Source organism: Hemicordylus capensis, chromosome 1 (assembly GCF_027244095.1).
Source record: "Hemicordylus capensis ecotype Gifberg chromosome 1, rHemCap1.1.pri, whole genome shotgun sequence".
In the NCBI taxonomy this organism is placed as follows: domain Eukaryota; kingdom Metazoa; phylum Chordata; class Lepidosauria; order Squamata; family Cordylidae; genus Hemicordylus; species Hemicordylus capensis.
In genome coordinates this window covers 315016084-315035716 of record NC_069657.1, presented here as the reverse complement: position 1 = coordinate 315035716, position 19633 = coordinate 315016084, and the positions used below count along the sequence as shown (strand labels likewise).

Below are 19633 nucleotides of genomic sequence, written 5' to 3'. Positions count from 1 at the left end.
AGTTTTCAAAAGGAAGGAAGTATCACTTATTTGCAAATTAGATATTTGGAGCAGCATCCATACTACTACTTCTATGAATAGAAGATGATCTGCTGGGGTGGGCATGAATCACTTTTTGCCAGTTTGCCCTTTCCTCTACAGCCCCACAAAATATGTCTGAGACATATTTTGGTCCCGAGGGGATCCTCAGGAGATTTTTTTTGGGGGGGGGGTTTACAGGGCAACAGAAAAAATGGAGAAATGGGGGAAATTCGCTTCTTCCCCCTCTTGCACAAGGGGAAGACCTTCAGTTTGCTGATGTACTAGTCTGGATGCTGTCCATTGCTAATATGATCTTCTACATTTAAACACATCTATCTTCTATTACAGTTACCTAACAAGGCAAAGTATAACAAAAAAACTCCAGAAACTCCAGTTATATATTTATAATAGTTTAAATTTGAAAAGAACTAGACAAGTGCTTCTTAAGTTTAAAATGGGTTGGCTACACACACATTTAGGCAGGGCATTAGGAGAATTTCCCAACTATACCAATGGTTGACAGTGGAGCAGTCTGTCTTGTGTGCAGTGATGGGCTTTCTTTCATGAGAGGTTTTTAAAGAGAGGCTGGATGGCTGTCTGTTCGAACTCTGGTTTAAAGCTAACTGTTAATGAAGAAAAGGGAAGGGAGTCGGAGAAGGCAGAAGCATTCCACAGGGCACTCCTTATCTCATAACCATGTTTAAAAGATCAGGAAACATTACATCTTCACCAGTTGCTCCTGCCAGACCGATACTGATAAGAGGAATACAGTTTTATTTCCAAACTATCTCTATAAATTTGACAAGGCACATAGCCGCAGGAGGTTCATGCTTCCCTGAATGTTGAGAAAAAGAACAGTCACGACATATGCTATAGGGTGCAATAGTTCATACTATCAAAGAAAGTGCAGTTTTTCCATTGCTAGTATGCCGATGACACCCAGATCTATTTCTCCATGTCAGCATCATCAGGAGAGGGCATAACCTCCTTAAATGCCTGCCTGGAGTTGGTGATGGGCTGGATGAGGGATAACAAACTGAGACTGAATCCAGATAAGACGGAGGTACTCATTGTGTGAGGTCGGAACTTGAGAGACAATTTTGATCTGACTGTTCTGGATGGGGTCACACTTCCCCAGAAGGATCAGGTATGTAGTCTAGGGGTGCTTCTGGATCCAAATCTCTCCCTGGTGTCCCAGGTTGAGGCAGCAGCCAGAAGTTCCTTCTGTCAGCTTTGGCTGATATGCCAGCTGCATCTGTTTTTTGAGATGAACGACCTCAAAACAGTGGTACATCTGCTGGTAACCTCCAGACTGGATTACTGCAATGAGCTCTATGTGGGGCTGCCCTTGTATGTAGTCCGGAAACTACAGTTGGTCCAGAATGCAGCAGCCAGGTTGGTCTCTGGGTCATCTCGACCATATTACTCCCGTATTGAAGGAACTACATTGGCTGCCGATATGTTTCCAGGCAAAATACAAGGTGTTGGTTATAACCTATAAAGCCCTAAATGGCTTGGGCCCTGGGTATTTAAGAGAACGTCTTCTTTGTCATGAACCCCACTTCCCACTGAGTTCGTCAGGAGAGGTCCGTCTGCATTTGCCACCAGCTCGTCTGGTGGCTACTCAGGGATGGGCCTTCTTTGCCCTGAGGCTTTGGAATGCACTCCCTAGTGAAAAAAGAGCCTCCCCATCTCTGACAGCTTTTTAAAAGTCTTTAAAGACACATCTGTTCACCCAGACTTTTAATCAATATTGTTCAAAATCAAGCAGTATGCCAAAGAACTTTCAGTGCTTACTTATTCTGATTAAAAGCTCATTCTGCCCTAAAAGCTTATCACTAACACAAGATTAGTACATTAACAAACAGTAGGCTCCTGTGTGATAGAAGTCTTTCCTGCAATACTGTAAACATTTCAACCATAGAATGTAACTTTAAGTAGTATGAGTGTAAGAGCACTCATGCAAGTGAACTTCTCTGTCCCCTCTATTGCAGCTTCCCAAAGAGCCACTCCTTAAAAAGTGGCTATGCCCAGTTTCTGGGCATTCTCCTCTTCCACTGCAGTCTTCTGTCCTGCATCCCATGCATTCCCCAGGGTCCCCCAACCCTCAGGAATGGCTCTTTGTGGGGCTCAGGGAGCTGCAGTAGGGAGGAAGGTTTGCAGAAGGTAGTTTGTGTAAGAGCTCACACTAAAAGGTAAAGTGTGCTGTCAAGTCAGTGTGGACTCCTGGCGACCGCAGAAACCTGTGCTTGTCTTTTGTAGAATAGAGGAAGGGTTTACCATTGCCATCTCCCACGCTAGAATAAAATCCTATAATCTTAAGAGTCAAGGAGTTTTCTCTTATAAGTACTGAATCAAACTCATTCAGTTAGGAAATGCTGTGTGTGAATTATTCTTTCTTCTGAGATCTCCCAATATGCACCCTTGAACCATCAGAGCTTTCTTGATACCTTTTCCCTCCAAGGCAAAACAGACTTCCAGCACTACAGCTGTGAGAAAAACCTCACATACCTCCTGCATTAACTTTTCGTTTGGTGATCCGGAACAAAGACAGACTAGATAGGTTTGTTTAAAATTGCCTTTGGTGCTGATTTCTGGATGATCAGAGCACAGTTTTGCTAGGGCAGTTGCTTGAGTTAATTGCTTTGACTTCATCAGATGTTTAATGCGCATATCCAGTAGCATGGGGCCTTCAAAGGCTAAAAATTCATTCACTGAAAGACAAAGAAGCCATTAAACATATTCTCATGTGCCACAGAGTTAATAGGCATAGAACAATCTCCATGAAGATATTATGTAAGCTGATAGCAAACACAGGTAGTTCAGACTATCAGACTGGAAGCAAAATGGGGCCATCCTAAAACAAAGTAATGGTTTAGGAACATGGGAAACTGCCTTGTACTGAGTTAGACCATTGCTCCATCTAGCTCAGTGTTGTCTATAGAGGAAGTGGCTTCTGCAGAGTTTCAGGTCTTTCCAAGTCCTACACTGGGAACTGAACCTTGGACCTTCTGCATTCAAAGCAGATGCCTTCCAATAGTCTGAGGGGCTCTCAGTTATACAAAAATAAATGTGTAAATAAACAAAGTCCCCCAAAACACAAATGAGCATGATCAGTGGTCCCCAGGAACCACAGAATGTTGACTGAGGTACACTTCTACGCTCCAACATCAAAACAGGCAGCAGGGGGGAGGGGCCCCGCTTGAACCTTTAACAGCTTATTTTGGAGATGGGGGTAGTATTGGGGCAATGCAACATTTTGTTGCAAGCCACGTTTATTTATAACATGCAATATTTCTGAATGAAAAGGGTGTCAAAGATATGAATCTTCAGAAAGGTTTTGAGAAAGCGTAACTTAAAGCCCACACCCTTATGAAAGAATCAAACTGAACTACAGAAAGTCCAATAAGTCAGATGGCTTAGACAAGACTACAGCAAAAAAAGGAAAAGGAAAAAAAGTAGAGCAAGGGCCTCAATCTTTCTAACAATCGCCAATGCAATTTTACAGTTAAAGTTAAAAGTTTTGAAACATTCATTGAAGAGAGATATAGCTTCAGGTTTTAACTTAATACTGATTGTGGTTTTTAGCCTGACTTAATTTTATTACTTTTGTTTTACATTGTATCTATTTTATTGTTGTGAGACGCCCTGAGCAGTAGTGTACTGGAGGGGCAGGGTATAAATATTGTAAATTAAAATAAAATAAATAAACAAAGGTTGTATTCTTACACAAACACTTACTGCAGTGCTCATCAACATTTCATAGAGTCTTTCTTACAGATAAACTATATGAGACACAAAATGAAACTTCAACAGGGTTAAATATGAAACTAAACTGAATAATACAGTTCATTATTTGACTGGTCAGGAAAGTATTGCTACATATTAGCTAGGTACTGGTCTCACATGAACATCTTAAAACATACAGAAGGCTGAGAAGTACACAGTTGACCTGTTTGAGCATGATTTTATTTCTATGCATCCCCTACCCAATCCCTCTCTCAGCATAAGAATGCATGAATATCTCATTAACTTGTTCACTTCTCCCTGTAATAAGAGAGGCAGAAGAACAGGAAAGGAAGTGCACAAACACAAGGCCTACTCTCAAGGTCTTCCCAGAGACAACTACTACAGGCTTTGAGTTTAAAACAAGATTACAACTTCTCCTGTAGCAATATTTGTATGTCAACATAACTTCTTCCAGAGAGCACAAATTACAAAGAGAAATAAAAGAAAGGTGAACAACCTTGCAAATGAACTATTTTGTGATTTGGAATGCTGTCAAGAGAGACTTTATTAGGACACAATCACCCATTGAATTGTACGAGACAAAGCTGATCCTTCACAGAAACTGCTCCCCACAGCGATGTCCCTGCTATAACTTTTATCTCCATCAAGGGGAGTGAATTACTTCCATTCTATCCTACAGGAAAGAGTGATACACTTGCACACACTGCTGCCATCAGGACAGAACCTTTCCTCACATTGTCACTGGGTGAGTCAGCCACTCAGAAACACTCCACAGAGATTTTAAGTTAGAATTAAAGAAACACCTTTACAATTATTGCAAGTCTCTTATTTGAGAAAGCAGCTCAATGTCATAAGAAACATGACTGTAGAAACTGGTCTTTAAGGGAAGGGTACAATGACAGAAATTGGAGAACAATCCAGATGGTTTTTGACAACAAAGCTAAGATGCCAAAGTTAATTAAAAAAAACCAATTAACAGGCTACAAAAATAAATTAAAATCAATGCCATTGCAAACATCTCCCAGACTAGCTGGATTAAGTAGTTGCATAATATGAAAACAGACATTCTGACATGCAAATTAATCACACTAATTACTTTTCAAAGAGCAAGGTGATGAAATAGAATGAACATGGCCGATTCAGTAGTAATACTAGGGCTATAAAGACAATTGTGATTTATGACTCATGCAAGCTAATCTCACCTGTATTTGTAGATAAATAATATTTACAAACAGTATTGTCAGAAGAATATAACTTATTTTTAAGGCTGTGCAAAGATTCTGCTTTAAAGCTAAATTATCTCAACATCGCCCCTCGCTAAGTGGGGAGGTGGCAAATGCATAGCACTTACCTCTGAACAGAGCAGTTCTCTGTGCAGCACCAGAGAGAGGCTTTAAAGGATTCTGGAGCCACAGGAAGTCCCAGTGGGGTCTTGGATAGCGCAGGGTAAAGTGTGCGGCAAATGCTGGAAGACGTAATCCATCGTCCATAGAGCTCTAAGGAGGCTGGGGGGGCCACTTTGTGCAGAGGAAGTACTGAGAACCACTGGATCAGGACGAAGTGAAGATCTGATGCTTCAAAGCCAAATCTTTGCACAGCCCTAATTATTTTATCAATCAATAAACCTTGGGTAGCATTCACAGTGATCCTTGTGCAATAGCATAAGCCCAATCATTGTCTCTGACGCTGCCGCGTGCGCGCCGTGATGAATGCGGCGTGCGCAGCAGCGTCAGAGACGAGCGTGCGTGCCGAGAGGAGGGCGCATGCGCGCCGCTAGCGCTCATCTCTTTTCAGCCTTTACAAAGTTTAAAGCCTTTACAAAGTTTTTACAAACCTCGTCTCTTTGAAGCCTAATACAAACGACGACGGGGGCAGGGGTGGCAGGGAGGAACTCTGCCGCCCCAAGAAGATTTTTCAATGGACCAGCGCCGGAGGGGGAAGAGCGGGGGGTGGGGGGAAGTACTACCACCACCCCTGCTTAAAGAAACAGTCCCCCCCGTGCCGGACCGGGGGCCCGCCGGACCATGCACACCCCTAACTGGAATGGCTTCCATTTTGAAAGATTACTTCACCAAAAGCAGTGAAATGTTTACCTTACAATGTGAAATTCAGTAGAGAGTTAACGTAGTTATGATCAGGTAGCTAACTGGTAATTATCCATTTATTAGAACCTAATTACTTAAATATTTAGTATTTAATATCAGCTACCTTACATTAGCAAGCCCATTAAGTATACAGTAGAGGTTGAAGAGCAGGGTGGTGTGATGAATTAGAGTGATTATCAGATTTGATTCTATGTGGGGCTGATCCAATACACAATTGTCTGATTTGCTTTGCACTGAATCAGATCAAACTAGCTGAACCCATACAGATCATCTGTGCGCTAGGACTTTGTTGCTCTCCTTGCCTCCCGCCACAGCCCCTGCTTTATTGCTCAGTGTCAGCTACCCACTCTCACTCACCTCCTCTGCACTCACTCGTTTGCCCCCTTCCCACTCCACTTCTCTATCTGCATATGCAATTTCCACTGCTCAGTTACCACAGTGCTTCTGTTCTGTTACCGCCAATTGATAAAAGCACTGTGGGGGCGGGGCTTGCCATGTACGACCTTACTGTATTCTTTCATATCTATCTATCAATCAATCTATCTATCTCTATATATATGATAGAAGATTGGTGCAGAGTGCACTTTATTTTTTGGTTTAGTCTAAAACTTAGTATCTTTTCCCATCTGGCTGGGAAAATGTAATGGGAAATGTACGTAACTCTGGATCATTACATCTGCAAACTAAACACACATTTGGCTTGATTTGGCAGAACACTACTATGACTTTTAGTGAAAGTAGAGATTCTCAGGATTCCACATTTGTGGCAGCCAGAGTCTGAGTCAGAGTCTGCATTTCTACAGACTCAACAGGGTGTACTTACCCACTTGCCAATCCTAGGTTTAAGGACTGAGCACCAATAAGCAAAATAGTATCACAGTGGCAGGCGGTGATGGGGAAAAGGACCACACACAGATGGATCATCATGGGCAGTGGGGAACAGGGGAGAGAAAGGGATAAGTATCTCCTGAGAACTGTTGGTGAATTCTGGTAAAAAGACTGTTTTGAAGAATAGAGGGAATGAACATGATAAATGGGGATGGGGAAGAATCTAAGTGGATTTATTTTTAGTGACAACAACCTCCAGACTAAACCACTTAAATCATACAGCAATCAACACTGCTTTGCCATTTAGCCTGCTCACAAAAAGAAAATCCCTACATTGTAATCACCTATCAAAAAGATAGATAATAGTTTTACTTATCTTCTATTAAGATTGTGTATGTTAAAAATTTCCACAGTAATTCTTTGAAATTAAAATGTCTTGCATATGCAAAAGTGTTGTTAAGAAAACCTATATTGTCTAATTCCCATAACCTGCAAAAATTCTAACATCCTTCACAAATTTCTTCAACCTAAAACAATTGAGTTCATTTTAATATGAGCCCAATTGTTAAACTCTGCTTTGGCAATCAGAAGCTTGTGCACTCATTTCCCATCCCTTTATGGTTTGATATATAGACGCTCCCCAAGTTACAAACATCCAAACATGTAAACAAAGCTCCATAACATACTGCATTAAGGAATTTCCCAACTGCCAACCCACAAAAATGAACAAATAATCACTCTTGGGAACCCTATGTGTCCCAAGTTATGGACATCTGACCTTACAAAAACTTTTGGAACACAAACCTGTTTGTAAGTTGTGAATTTCCTGCAACTGCTTGGCAGGATCTCTTAACTGGGCAAACTATGGTCTCTGCTAATCCTAGCTTGCCTCCAAACTAAGTACAGAAACCAAGGCTCAAAGTGGCTTTCAGTATTTGGTAGAGACCAATTAAGGTTAGAGGTAAGTATACTTTGCCTGATTCAAAATTTCTGGCAAACTACAGTTATCTCAAGGCATGGTGAGAATAAGCAGCCAAGTTAACAAAAACACTTTTGACTGTAAATCATGGTTTGCCAATTGGCTCCATAACATCTAAATAGAGCTATAGCCTCATCTTGCATCATTAACTGATTAAGGGCTGATATGTTAAACAGCTCTAATCATTAAAGGTAAGGGCAAAAAAAGTAAGTAAGTGTCCTCAAAAAGCAATTACAATAATGTGAATGCATTTCTGAAAAGATTTAACTAAACTGAATACCACAGGAATGCTTCCTTTACAAGAAACAAAAATATAGGTCTATGAAATCTGGAAGACAGACATCTTATTAACTGGAGGTGACTGTTCAATATATACACCAGTTTAATATCTTTCCTTTGGTGGGATGTTCATTGTTAAAACGATGAATTTGTTCACTATTCATTCTCCATATCTAATCAAAAACACTCATGTTCTTGTCCACCTTTGAATGACCCAGAGACTAATTACATTTGTTACCTTTTAGCCTTGCACTTCCACCCACAGGCCCTAATAATCCTTTAAACCATAATGTTTACCGTTTCAGGTAGTCTATCCTGCATTAACAGAGGAATATTCTCTGCTATCACTGTAATAAGATACAGAAAGACCTTGATTTTGTTTTTAAATGTACACTTATAACTCATGAATGCAAAGTACAAGCCACATTATTATTATTAACATTTCAAATGTTAATGTCAAGGTTTAATTTCATGCAAATACACTGCACTCTAATTTTGTGATATACTCAATCTGTAAGCAAGGGGCCATAGGATGAAATTACCCTTCCAAACCATTTTAAGTTAAGAGTGCCACAGACAATGAAGAAGTTTTGTTTTTCAAATTAAGAATGTAAAAGTCGAATAGTAAGACACCGTAAGCTTCACTCTATTCAACCTTCAAGAGCTTAATAGTAGAAACAATACATTTATTTTGAGAACAACCTCCACCACTGCTACAAACTCAGCTGCTTTTCATTATTTATTTTATTTATTTTTATTTATTTATTTTTACATTTATATCCCGCTCTTCCTCCAAGGAGCCCAGAGCAGTGTACTACATGCTTTAAGTTTCTCTTCACAACAACCCTGTGAAGTGGGTTAGGCTGAGAGAGAAGTGACTGGCCCAGAGTCACCCAGCAAGTATCATGGCTGAATGGGGATTTGAACTTGGGTCTCCCTGGTCCTTGTCCAGCGCTCTAATTCCCTGGGGGCTTCCAGATGTTGCTGAACTACAACTCCCATCAGCCTGATACAATTTATTGTGGGGATGGGGATGATGGGAACAGTGTTCCCTCTAACAGGGATTCCCAGAGGCTGTTGACTACAATTCCCATAATCCCCAGCCAAAGGCAACTGCAGCTGGGGATGCTGGGAGTTGTAATGAACATCTGGGAATCCCTGTTAGAGAGAACATTGGATGGGAGTTGCAGTTCAACAACATCTGGAGGTCCCCAGGTTGTGAAGCACTAGACTTTCTGGGGAATTTTCCTTTCCCCTAAATCTTCCCCTTAAACATGTTTTTAATGGGGTGGGGGGGGTTATGGCACAGGGCAGTTCCTTCATGAGGTGAGGCAAGGCGAGACAGTAACCTCAAGTGGAAAAGTAGTGTGGTGCCATTGGGATAACTGCTACTATTATTTATATATCACTCTTCACCAAAATTTCCAAAGTGGTTTACGGGCGGTGGGGGGATAGTTCCCTGTCCCCAAAGGGCTCACAGGGATGGCAAGATGCCCCTTGCCATTCACCAACACTGGAGCAGCTCTTTGTGGAGAAGTAGCACAGCCACCACGCAGCATCAAACCCCTCCAATATGGTCCTCTAACTTTGCAATGGTGACACCTGCCATTGCCGCCTCACTTAATGTGCACCCTCCTACCTCCTTTGCATGTTGCAGCTGGGCTAGTAATGATAAAAGGAAAGAAATGTAAGAGGAAATGATGAAAGGGCAGCAGAATACTCTGTAGACCAGGCAGAAAGCATTCTACAGAGCATCTCCAATAATCCATTCTACTGGCCATTCTTCATTTCCTCTCCCCTCCCCTTTTCACTACCAGCCCAGCAGCAGAATGAGAAGGAGGTAGGTAAGAAGTGCCCACTGAGCCAGGTGGTGCCAGGAGTTACTGTCACAAAGTGGGCAGCAGAGATGACTGTATGTGCATGCTTATCTAATAGAGCAACAGCAAAGGAGGCTTGTGCAGGGGGAGAAGCAGCAGCATTTGGCACCGGGCCTTTGGTATGCTGAGGCCTCGGACTGCCAGTTATTATGGCATTATAATGCTACTGTATGTGTATGTGAAGCACCCCAAGTATCATTTGGTGTGAGGCAAAATTATGATTATGATAAAAATATAAATTTCTAGAGACTTAAACACAGCACTATGAATAAGCCTATCATTATAGTATTTGCATGTAAATGGTAGTTAACAGCAAGTCCTCCTTGTTGTTAACTACCTGTGGACTGCATCCAGATCAAACTGAGGGGCTATTCAATATCAACCAAGGTTACTAACTCTGAAAGTGTCAAGCATGTGTAAGCCTTCCATTGTACTGCCAAATGTTCAGTCATTAAAACAATTTTGTGAACTATAACCAGAGGTGGGGTCATCCTACCCCCTCCAACCATCACTTCTCAAGGTGGTTGGAGGGTCCGTTACTAAAACAAACAAACATGGACCAGATGTAGGGTAATACCTTTGAGAGGACTAAATAAATTACAAAAAAGTGGCCAGCAAGTCTGAGTTCTCCGGAACTCTTCTTCCATCGGATTGTTTAGCTTTGCTTAGCAAGTAAGGGGCTTAGACAACCTTTTTCTGGGCAGCAAACAACTGCAAGTCTAAGTACAAGTCACCCAAGAGAATATTACACTTTCTTAACATTTAAGTCAGTCGAAGAATGCATTGTATGACAACTGAACAGTTAACAGAATTTTTAATTGCTCCCAGATTTTTAATTCAAATAAAATAACAGTCTTCCAAAAGCTTGATGAATCAGGCCTACTATTTTCAAGATTTATTTAGAGAGACTGGAACTTGATGTCCCCTATCCCACTCCCCTGGAGTTCAGAATCTGAACAGAGGATGTACAGAAAAACCTTGATATTCGTGGGGGTTCTGTTCCACTCTACAACCATGGATACGGAGTCCACAAATATCGATGCACTGGGGCAATGGGGATTACGTTCCCGGTCGACTGGAAAACCCAGTGGGGATAGCGGCAACAGAAGCTCCTTGTACCTTTTAAAACCATCACTGTGCAGCAGTGGAGGTGGCTGCAGTGACTCCTTCTTCCTCCCTGCCTCCCCAAATGACTGTGCGGCCCAGTCTGCTGCCCACTTTGGGCCTCTTTGCGTGCATGTGTGCAGAGGCCCGAAATGGGCTACAGACCAGCTCACACGGTCATTTGGGAGGCAGGTGGGGAGAGAGAGAAGGAGCCCCCCTGCTGCCACCTCCATTTCTGCCACTGCAGCTGCCTCCTTTCCACTCACCCTCCTCCAGCCCAAGACCTTTACTTGTAAGGGCTGGATTCCCTTTTACAATTATGGCTGTGGCTGACTGGACCAGGCCCCTGACCTGTGGATGCCGACGTCGGGTACTGCAGATAATGAGGTTTGCCTGTATATAGCCAGCACCATGTAAGCAAGCACCAGTACACATTATTTACACAATTTCTTATTCTGCTGGATACATTTTAACATACATATTCAATTAAATGCAGTATCCCTCTCACCATTTTCATATCCTGCCCTGGAGAAGAAAAAAGGACAGAGCTTGGCTATTTGGTTGTGCTAAAATGAACTGCCCAGGACACCTCTGCTGTGTATGGTCAAGGAAGGATGCCCCACTACTTTCCTCTCATGCTCTGGAACTGGAGACAGAAACAAGGAGCTGGCTCTTTTGGCCCTGCACAAAGTTGCTCTGTGTAATGGCTAAACCATCCCTAGCCTTCTTCACAACTGGAGGGGAAAGGAATCATCATGCAACTATAGGGATGATCCCAAGCCCACCTCTTGAGTTCTAGAATTGGAAGGAAAGCTGGCTTGCTTACTATCCTAACCATAGGTAATCTACTTGCCACAGCAAGGGCAACAACCTTTGATGTGCAAGCCTGAGTACAAGAATTGCTGAATTTTAGAATTTATATTGAAATAGTTGGACAGGGAGCTTTAAATGAGCTGCTTTGTTCTAATGAGCTCTCTCTGGATGCGATTCTGAGAGAGGTCAAGTATTTTGTTCTATTTGAATGCTGGTGTTAGATTGAGCCACAAATTTCACATACAGGATGATTGTATGTAAGGATCACTCTCTACAAGCTTACCTGATAAACAAGTTATTGGATTGGTCAGGGGAGAAAGTGAAGTACCCTCTCCCAATTCAACATCTGAGAAATATCACTATAGAAGGTCACAATAAAGATTTATAAACCTTTAGAAATATTATAAAAGGATTATAATCTTTACAATACCATTTTTAAAAAACAGTAGTAGCTGATTAATGTTTTTCCTAAAAATGCCAACTTACCCTTATCCTGATTCAGTGGTTCTTGGGAAAGAATACTGCAAAGGACTGGATTCTTCCATGTCCCATTCTCTTGGGCAAGAAGAGCTAAAAACTGTAGTTGACAGCAGCCAGTTTCCATCAACTTTGCATGTGCCATCTGGGGAAAAAAAGTATATATTAAAGAGTTTTTAACAAGTCTACGACTTATTATACAAATTAAAGCTAGCTCTTAGTTCTTTAAAATTCCAAAACGTAACAAAAGTTATCTATTGCACATGTGCTTCTACAAGCAACAAGAATTCTTTTCAGTTTCGGAATGCACCACTGTCCAATGATGTGAATGAAGGAAGAAGAAAAAAAGGGATTTTAAACTGAACACATATTCAAAATCAGCATACCTGTTTGAACCAGAGGATGCTACATTCCAGCTTAAAACTCTGGAACACTGCAAAAATTCAAAAGCCACATTCTAGTCACACTTTTATTATGTGTGGAACCAACCAAAATGAAACTGTCTTGAGCAGCTAGCTTTCAAAACTTCTTAATCATGCTAGATGGTAAGAAAAATGGGGGGGGGAGGAAGATGCTGGGACTGGTGAAATGGCCTCAAAAGTTCTGCATTTTGTAGCAACCTTAAGATGGAGTGAGGAATTATGCAAGTCCAGATCATGTTGATGAGCCTAAAAAATCTAGCAATCTGTTTTGTCCCCAGCACTAAGGCAGAGAATAGAACATGGAAGTCTTTATATTTACAGAGTTGGATATTAATATGCATGTACTACTTGGTATTACTGTATTACTTAATGGCTGGAGAGTATTCCATTCTCAAATTAGGAAAGCCCCATATTTCCTTCAGTTTCAAAATTCCTCTGCTTTTTATTACAATAATTTCCTAAATGTTAGCTCTGGATATTAGACATCTATCTCCTCATCTCCTTCTGAGTAAGCTGCTTGATTATTAACCAAATGGCTAATTGTATACCTTCCCCTGTACACACACACACACACACACACACACACACACACACACACACACCCCAGTCAACACTGTTCTAACATGGAATCACAGGCCTGAAAGAAGAACATGGTATTTTTCAGCCAGTGGTGCCTGAAGAAAAACTTCAAAACAGCAGAATGGTCTTTTCAGGATGCAAAGCTGGAATTCTGAGTCCATGCAGGGATGCAGTACATGGATCTGGCAGGACTGGTATCATTGTACATACTGTATATACCTACTGCAGATGAGTGAGTATACAAGCATGGTGGAATATTATGTGGGCAACATCAGTAAGTAGTTTGCATTCAGCAACAAATATGTTCCTGGCTGCTACTACCAATCCTATTTCACCAAACAGCAACTGGTTCAAGTACGTGAAAAGGAAACTCTCAAAGCCCAACTGTTTCATCTCTAGTTTGAAGTGCTGACTACAGCTATGAAACAGACAGTTCTAAAGCCTAATTTTGAAGGAGAGATAAACATGTCCCATTTTCTGATTTTCCCAGTGATCATGGCATGCTGGACTATGTGTGTGCCATAGTTCGGCTTTCTATCCACTGCAGTAGTACCTTAACCATGATGACACCCCTGTGAAGCCTGAAAGAGAGAGTGTACATAAACAGTTATAGATAACACTGCTCAGCCCTGATTGAGATTGTGATCCTAAGAACACTTGGAGGCCTTTTCAGCTATACCACTGAAGCATACGAGTGCTTTTAAGTAACTTTCTTTTTGTTGCAGTGCTTTGAAAGAATTGTGCTGTTTATCCCCAAAGCCAATTACGTATGATGAAGGCTGGGGTTGGGGGTGGTTAACGGAAAGAAAGGAAACTATTTTTGTGATTTTAAAGGCTGCAAGACTAATAGAAATTGAAGAGGTGCCCATCAGCATGAAGATACAGAAGGAAATGATACACCTGCTGAATTTCTACCTATCACAAACCTTATAGAGTCACAGGTGTTTTTTCCAGTTAAAGCTCAAAACTGGATCTGATTTCAAAGCACATTTCAGTAAACTGTTTCCGGGGTCTCATGCACTTGCATATAATCTGCTTCAATTCTGACAAGGTGCAGGCACCAAACATCTTTGAGGCTATAAAGGTGCAACTGCTGCCTCTTCATTGGCTTTAAAAAACCCCACCACACACACACACTGTTCCTTCTGAGTGGACAATAAGAACTCTCTCTTTCTATTTCTCTGGCATATCAAATAATCTGAACAGTGAAATGCTGCTTTAAATTTTTCTAGCTGGATAACATTAAATTGATTAAGAAGAGGAAGAACACTAGCCAACATCCAGGTTAACCCTGTGCCAATGCACCAGGATTTATCATGTGAAGGGGGTGCCATGATTTCTGGCAATTTCCCCCATTGCTTCCTTCTGCAGCTGCCTGTGCCTCCTAAAACTATGTTCCTGAGGGCTGGTCCATCTTCAAGTCCATAGTTTTGGGAGACATAGGCCGCTATAAAGGGAAGTAGGGTAGAATTGCCAAAATTCACCCCTGGCCACACTGGCACAGGGTTAAGTCAGGAGCAGTTATTTGATACTTATCCCTTATAACTCTTATAAATAAGACAACCATTTAAACTTCATATATTGAATGCCAGTTTTTGATCTTTCTAGCATCTTCTTCAACACTCACCAATTAGGCTTTTCTTTAATATCCCTACCACAGAAATCTATGTTAATAAGCAATGAAGGAGCAGGTTTACCTAGTGAGTGAAAGAACTTCTGGGCGTAGAGACCATCTTTATTTCAAAGCACTGCAATGCAAAAAAACCTCTAATCCTGCCACATTTCGTTCAAATGTTTTAACCAATACAAACAGGTTGCTCACCTCTAACTTATGATCTGGTAGTGATCTGTTGTATTAATAAAGAATGTGTTCTGCGCCTGCGCAGGGACCTCATGGGTAGATTGACTAGCTCCTCATGATGCCCACTCTGCCCTACATGTGCTCTATGCTTCTGTTGAAGTCGGCAGATGGGGGCACCATTTTCTCAGTTTTTTGTAGACTGCCATATTCTGATGATCTTCTTGTGACCCTTCAAGTTTGTGTGTGTTTTTTTCCTACGGTTGCGGGGAGGTTCGGAAAGGTCTTATGAATACAATAGATCACTACCAAATAATAAGTTACAGGTGAGCAACCTGTTTATCTGTATCATAATCCATTGCATTCATAAGGAATGGGTGATTAGCCAGCTTCTAAACGTGGTGGAGGGCACAGTAGACCCAGAAGCCTATGGCAACACCCTTTTAAGTAGGCTCCTCCCAAAACTGGTCTGCTCTGCCAATCGCAGGTCAATGGCATAATGTTTTTTAAATGGCTGCTGAGAAGACCATGTCGCAGCCGCACAAATATCTGTCATCCTAATCCCCAGCAAATGTGCTGCCGAAGCAGCGTATGCTCTCGTTGAATTTGCTTTTATTGTGCGTGGAGGATCCACTCCCTGCTGTTCCTAGGTCTGCACAATCAACTGCACCAACCACTGCACTAGTCTGTCTCGAGATTGGTTGGCCCTTGCCTTTTCCTTTGTAAGCTACAAAAAGTTTCTTTTTGCTTTGGTTTTCCCCAAGTAATATAACAGTGAGCGACATACATCCAAAGAATGTACATATTTCTTAAAAGTTTTTTTCGATTTCATGTCAACAAGGAATGCCTTGAGGCTTTTGCACCGAGGCAGCAAAAATAAAGTCCATTTAACCAATCCAATCCAATCCATTAAGCAAAGAATGGTCTCAAAACAGTCCTACAATCAGTAAAGTCCAAAGTATCAGTATTTCTCTCTCTCTTCTGTTTGTTTTTAGATAAACTGAGGAGCCAGCAACGAGGTGTTGATGCTTTGGCGGTCAAATAGAAACAGAAAATGGCGCCCCCAACTGCTGATTTCAATGGAAGCACAGTATGTTCAGGGCAGACTGAGCATCACGAGAAGCTAGTCAATCTACCCGCAAGGTCCCTATGCAGGTGCAGAACTCATTCCTTATGAATGGAACTGATCAGGATCCAGATCCATATGTTTCTACCATTTCTGGCCTGAATATGGTGGATTCTGACAGAACTAAGTGTTCTTAGTTGAGCACAAAGTGAGAGAAGACACACATACTCCAAACCTAGGTCTCTGTATGTGCCAGAGCATTTGAGGGATGGGAGAGACAACAGTGATGAGGGACAGCCACAAATAATGGCCAGCTACTAAACCAAGCAAAGACCTTTGGAAATTATGAAACAACAGAGCAACTGAACTTTCTATTGTAGGAGACAATATGTAATATGAAAAGGCAGAGATTAGGACCTAGGTTTTATATGTTTTTGTGCTCCTTGGAATCAGGATGACCCAAAATGTGTAGACTGGCTACAAGATTCTCACCTGAATAAAGGAATGAAATTCTTTCCATTGATTTTCAGGTAGCTCAAGAGGCAGGCACAGCAGAAGTTCAATACAGCTTCTGAAAAAGCAGAATTGCAAAGTTAATTAGATACTTAAATATAAAGCACCATTAAAAAAATAAAATGTAGGAAAAATATATTAAAAATATACTCACAGAGCTAAGCGTTCAATCACAAAGGCTACATTTTCACACTCTGAGGTAAGGTAAGGTCGTGCTTTCACATAACTGTGGATAGCCTCTGTGTATACCTCCAGCAAGGGTAAGGGATCCTCAGATGTTTTCCACTTTTCTGCATACTCAAAAAGAGTCTGTTAAGAAAGCACAGATTCCAAAGTCAAATATTGGATTCCTATTTTATTCGTAGACAAGGGATTAATATTAGCACAGCCATCAGTTTTCTCAACATTAACACAAGCCACACAACCTGTGCTGCCAGGAGCAGCATGGATGATTAGCTACACTGCTCTCGGCAGTGCGTATCACCAGAAGCCGGGATTCATTATCCCAGCCTCCGTGTATCCCATAGTGTACCGCACACAGAGTGTACGGGGGGATTCCCCCAGGGAATGGGCTCTCTAGGCACCACTCTCTGTGTCACCGCAAGCAGCTCACGCAGCAAGCAGCTTGAGCTGACACATGATCTCAGCACTTTGTGCCCTTAACCTTGGCTAAGAGCCAGCCAGGCTTCAGTGCTGGGGTGTGTGGGGATTCCGGCAGTTCTCACAGGTAGCCAAATCCAGACTTGGTTGCTCATAAGAACAGTCTCAGTGGTTACCAAATTTGTTTCCAGGCCCTGTTCAAGGTTCTGGTTTTGATCTTTAAAGCCCTGAATGATCCAAGACCAGGATATATATCACCGTCTACATTCTCCTGTCACTGCATGTTTTCAGGAAAATAATGAAGGCTATTTTATTTCAGGAAAACTTTTAGAAAAGCTGCCTGTCCGATATGTGATTTTAGCCTGGTGCAAATATATACTTTTATATTGGCTTTTTTGGTGTTTGACATTATGCATTTTATACTTGGCTTCCTTGAACATATTTCTGTGTTCAAAGCCAGAATATATAATAAAGTAAGCTAACTAATTGTTGCATGGCACCTGGGCTGTACAATCACCTGATTCCCAGGTATTCCTATGACTGCCAAGAGCTAAAAAGTTTCTGTTCACAGCTTATCTATGAACAGTGTTAACTAAAACTACAGGAGACAATTCGGAGTGGATTCAGAAAGATGTTTTTCCATAGTTGAAATAAAAAAGCAAGGATATTTGTCCTTAAGATCTCCACGAGTCAAGCAAAACAGACCAGTTGTCCTATTGAGTGCAGCAACTCTGCAACGATTTCTTCTGGATCTAAACAGGATTAACTGGAGGATTTTTGTGTGAGCTGGAAAGTGGTCCATTAACTTTTCTGTAGAGACAGAAGAATGAGTATATACTGTACCCCTTCTCTATTTCTTGATGAGGCCAATGAAAGAAAAGGAGCTGGATATTTATGTATTTATTTTACATTTGTATCCTGCTCTTCCTCCAAGGAGTCCAGAGTGGTGTACATGGCTATGGTTATCCTCACCACAAAACTGTGAGGTAGGTTAGGTTAGGTTATTTATATGTGTTTATTTTATGTTATTCTGCCTCTGATGGCAGACTCTTGCAAAGCTTCAGCTCTGAACACCTGAAGCCAAATACTCTACACAGCCCACCAGCACTGTGCAGAACTGACCATTTCCATGCACACTTCCACACATGCTGCACTTCCCCCAGTGCTGGTGGGGACCCTTAAATAGAAACGGAGTCCTATAAAGCCACAGCAACATCTGGCAAGGGACAACTGGGACATGTGGAGTCCTTTCCAATGCATTCTTCAGAGGATGGAGGGAGCAGTCATCTCTGTGTGGTGCCAGCAGGCCTGTGCAGAGTATCTGGCTTTGAGTATTCAGAGTCAAAGTTGGCACAGGCCCATCCGCTAGCCATTGGAAGGAGTGTGGAGCTATGCAGATAAGAGAAGTATCATTTTAAGAGAGAATGATAGGCTCTGGAAATTGTCTGAAAATTCATTCATTTCATTTATTAAAGCTAAACATGCCTAGGCCTGGAGAGTTCCTATATAAAAAGATTGTGTGACTCTGTAACTGGTAACTTTGTAGTGCAGAGTGGGATTAAAATGTAACAAAAATAAATTCACTGACCAACATATTTCCTCCTGGTTTCTGGGATTTTAACAGGCACTGCACAGATGTGCAAGTTTATCTGCAAAGCTAAAGACTTCCACCCTCTCTTACAAAGTAAATGTAAAAATCCTGAAAGGTTTGTGCACCAAGATCCCATGCATGTCCATTCAAAAAGCAAGTTCCACTGAGCTCAATGCCCAGGACTGCAGTTTTAGATTGTTAAATTGTACACCAACTAGGTCCCATGCTCAAGCAATGCAGTTATGGAGAGGGAGAGAGAATCTACAGAATCCTGCCTACTGATAAATATTGTGATGTGAATAAGTGAGATGAGTTTATATACAATTTGAGGAAAAGTACTGAATTATACTGATAATAGCTGGGTCCAGACATAACACTAAGCTTCAACTTAGTGTTGCATGAATGATCTTTGAAAAGCTGTGGACTTGCATGATCACATCTCACACGCAAGATAGAAAGAAAGTGAAACTTATTTTAGTACAAACAACAGTTCTGCATTATGTATACAAACTCTAGGAACTGTGGTTTGCTCCAAATTTAATTCGTTAAAACAAACCAGGATCAATGAGTAACTACGGTTTTTCCTAAAGTATAGACAACTTTCATTCTTCTCCTGTTGCATGCAGGAGGATAGGGGAGAGGGGACATGCACAAACATGTGGCTCGCTGAGGCTTGTTTACATTGCTTCAAACCATGGTTTAGTGTTATGCCTACACTGGGCCAATGTCTTCTAATCCACAAAATTAGGTGCTCCTTTTTTGGCTTTCCTTTTAATACTTACAAGGGAGTAAGAATACCAAGAAATAGGCAAATAAACCACAAATAGGAAC

General features: G+C 41.5%; 1 protein-coding gene across 2 annotated transcripts in view; it reads right to left on the bottom strand.

Annotated features, from left to right (window-relative positions):
• ZNF292 (zinc finger protein 292) overlaps positions 1–19633 on the bottom strand; it is a 65319-nt gene that overhangs the window by 20597 nt on the left and 25089 nt on the right. Inside the window, exons 2-5 of one of the 2 annotated variants that reach the window (XM_053287235.1) lie at positions 16766–16920; positions 16591–16669; positions 12243–12378; positions 2533–2735 (exon numbers count right to left, since the gene is read on the bottom strand). In XM_053287235.1, the coding sequence (XP_053143210.1) occupies positions 2533–2735; positions 12243–12378; positions 16591–16669; positions 16766–16920 (573 nt within the window). Of the gene's footprint in view, positions 1–2532; positions 2736–12242; positions 12379–16590; positions 16670–16765; positions 16921–19633 lie in introns of those variants that run through there. The other variant, XM_053287236.1, reaches the window with a different exon arrangement.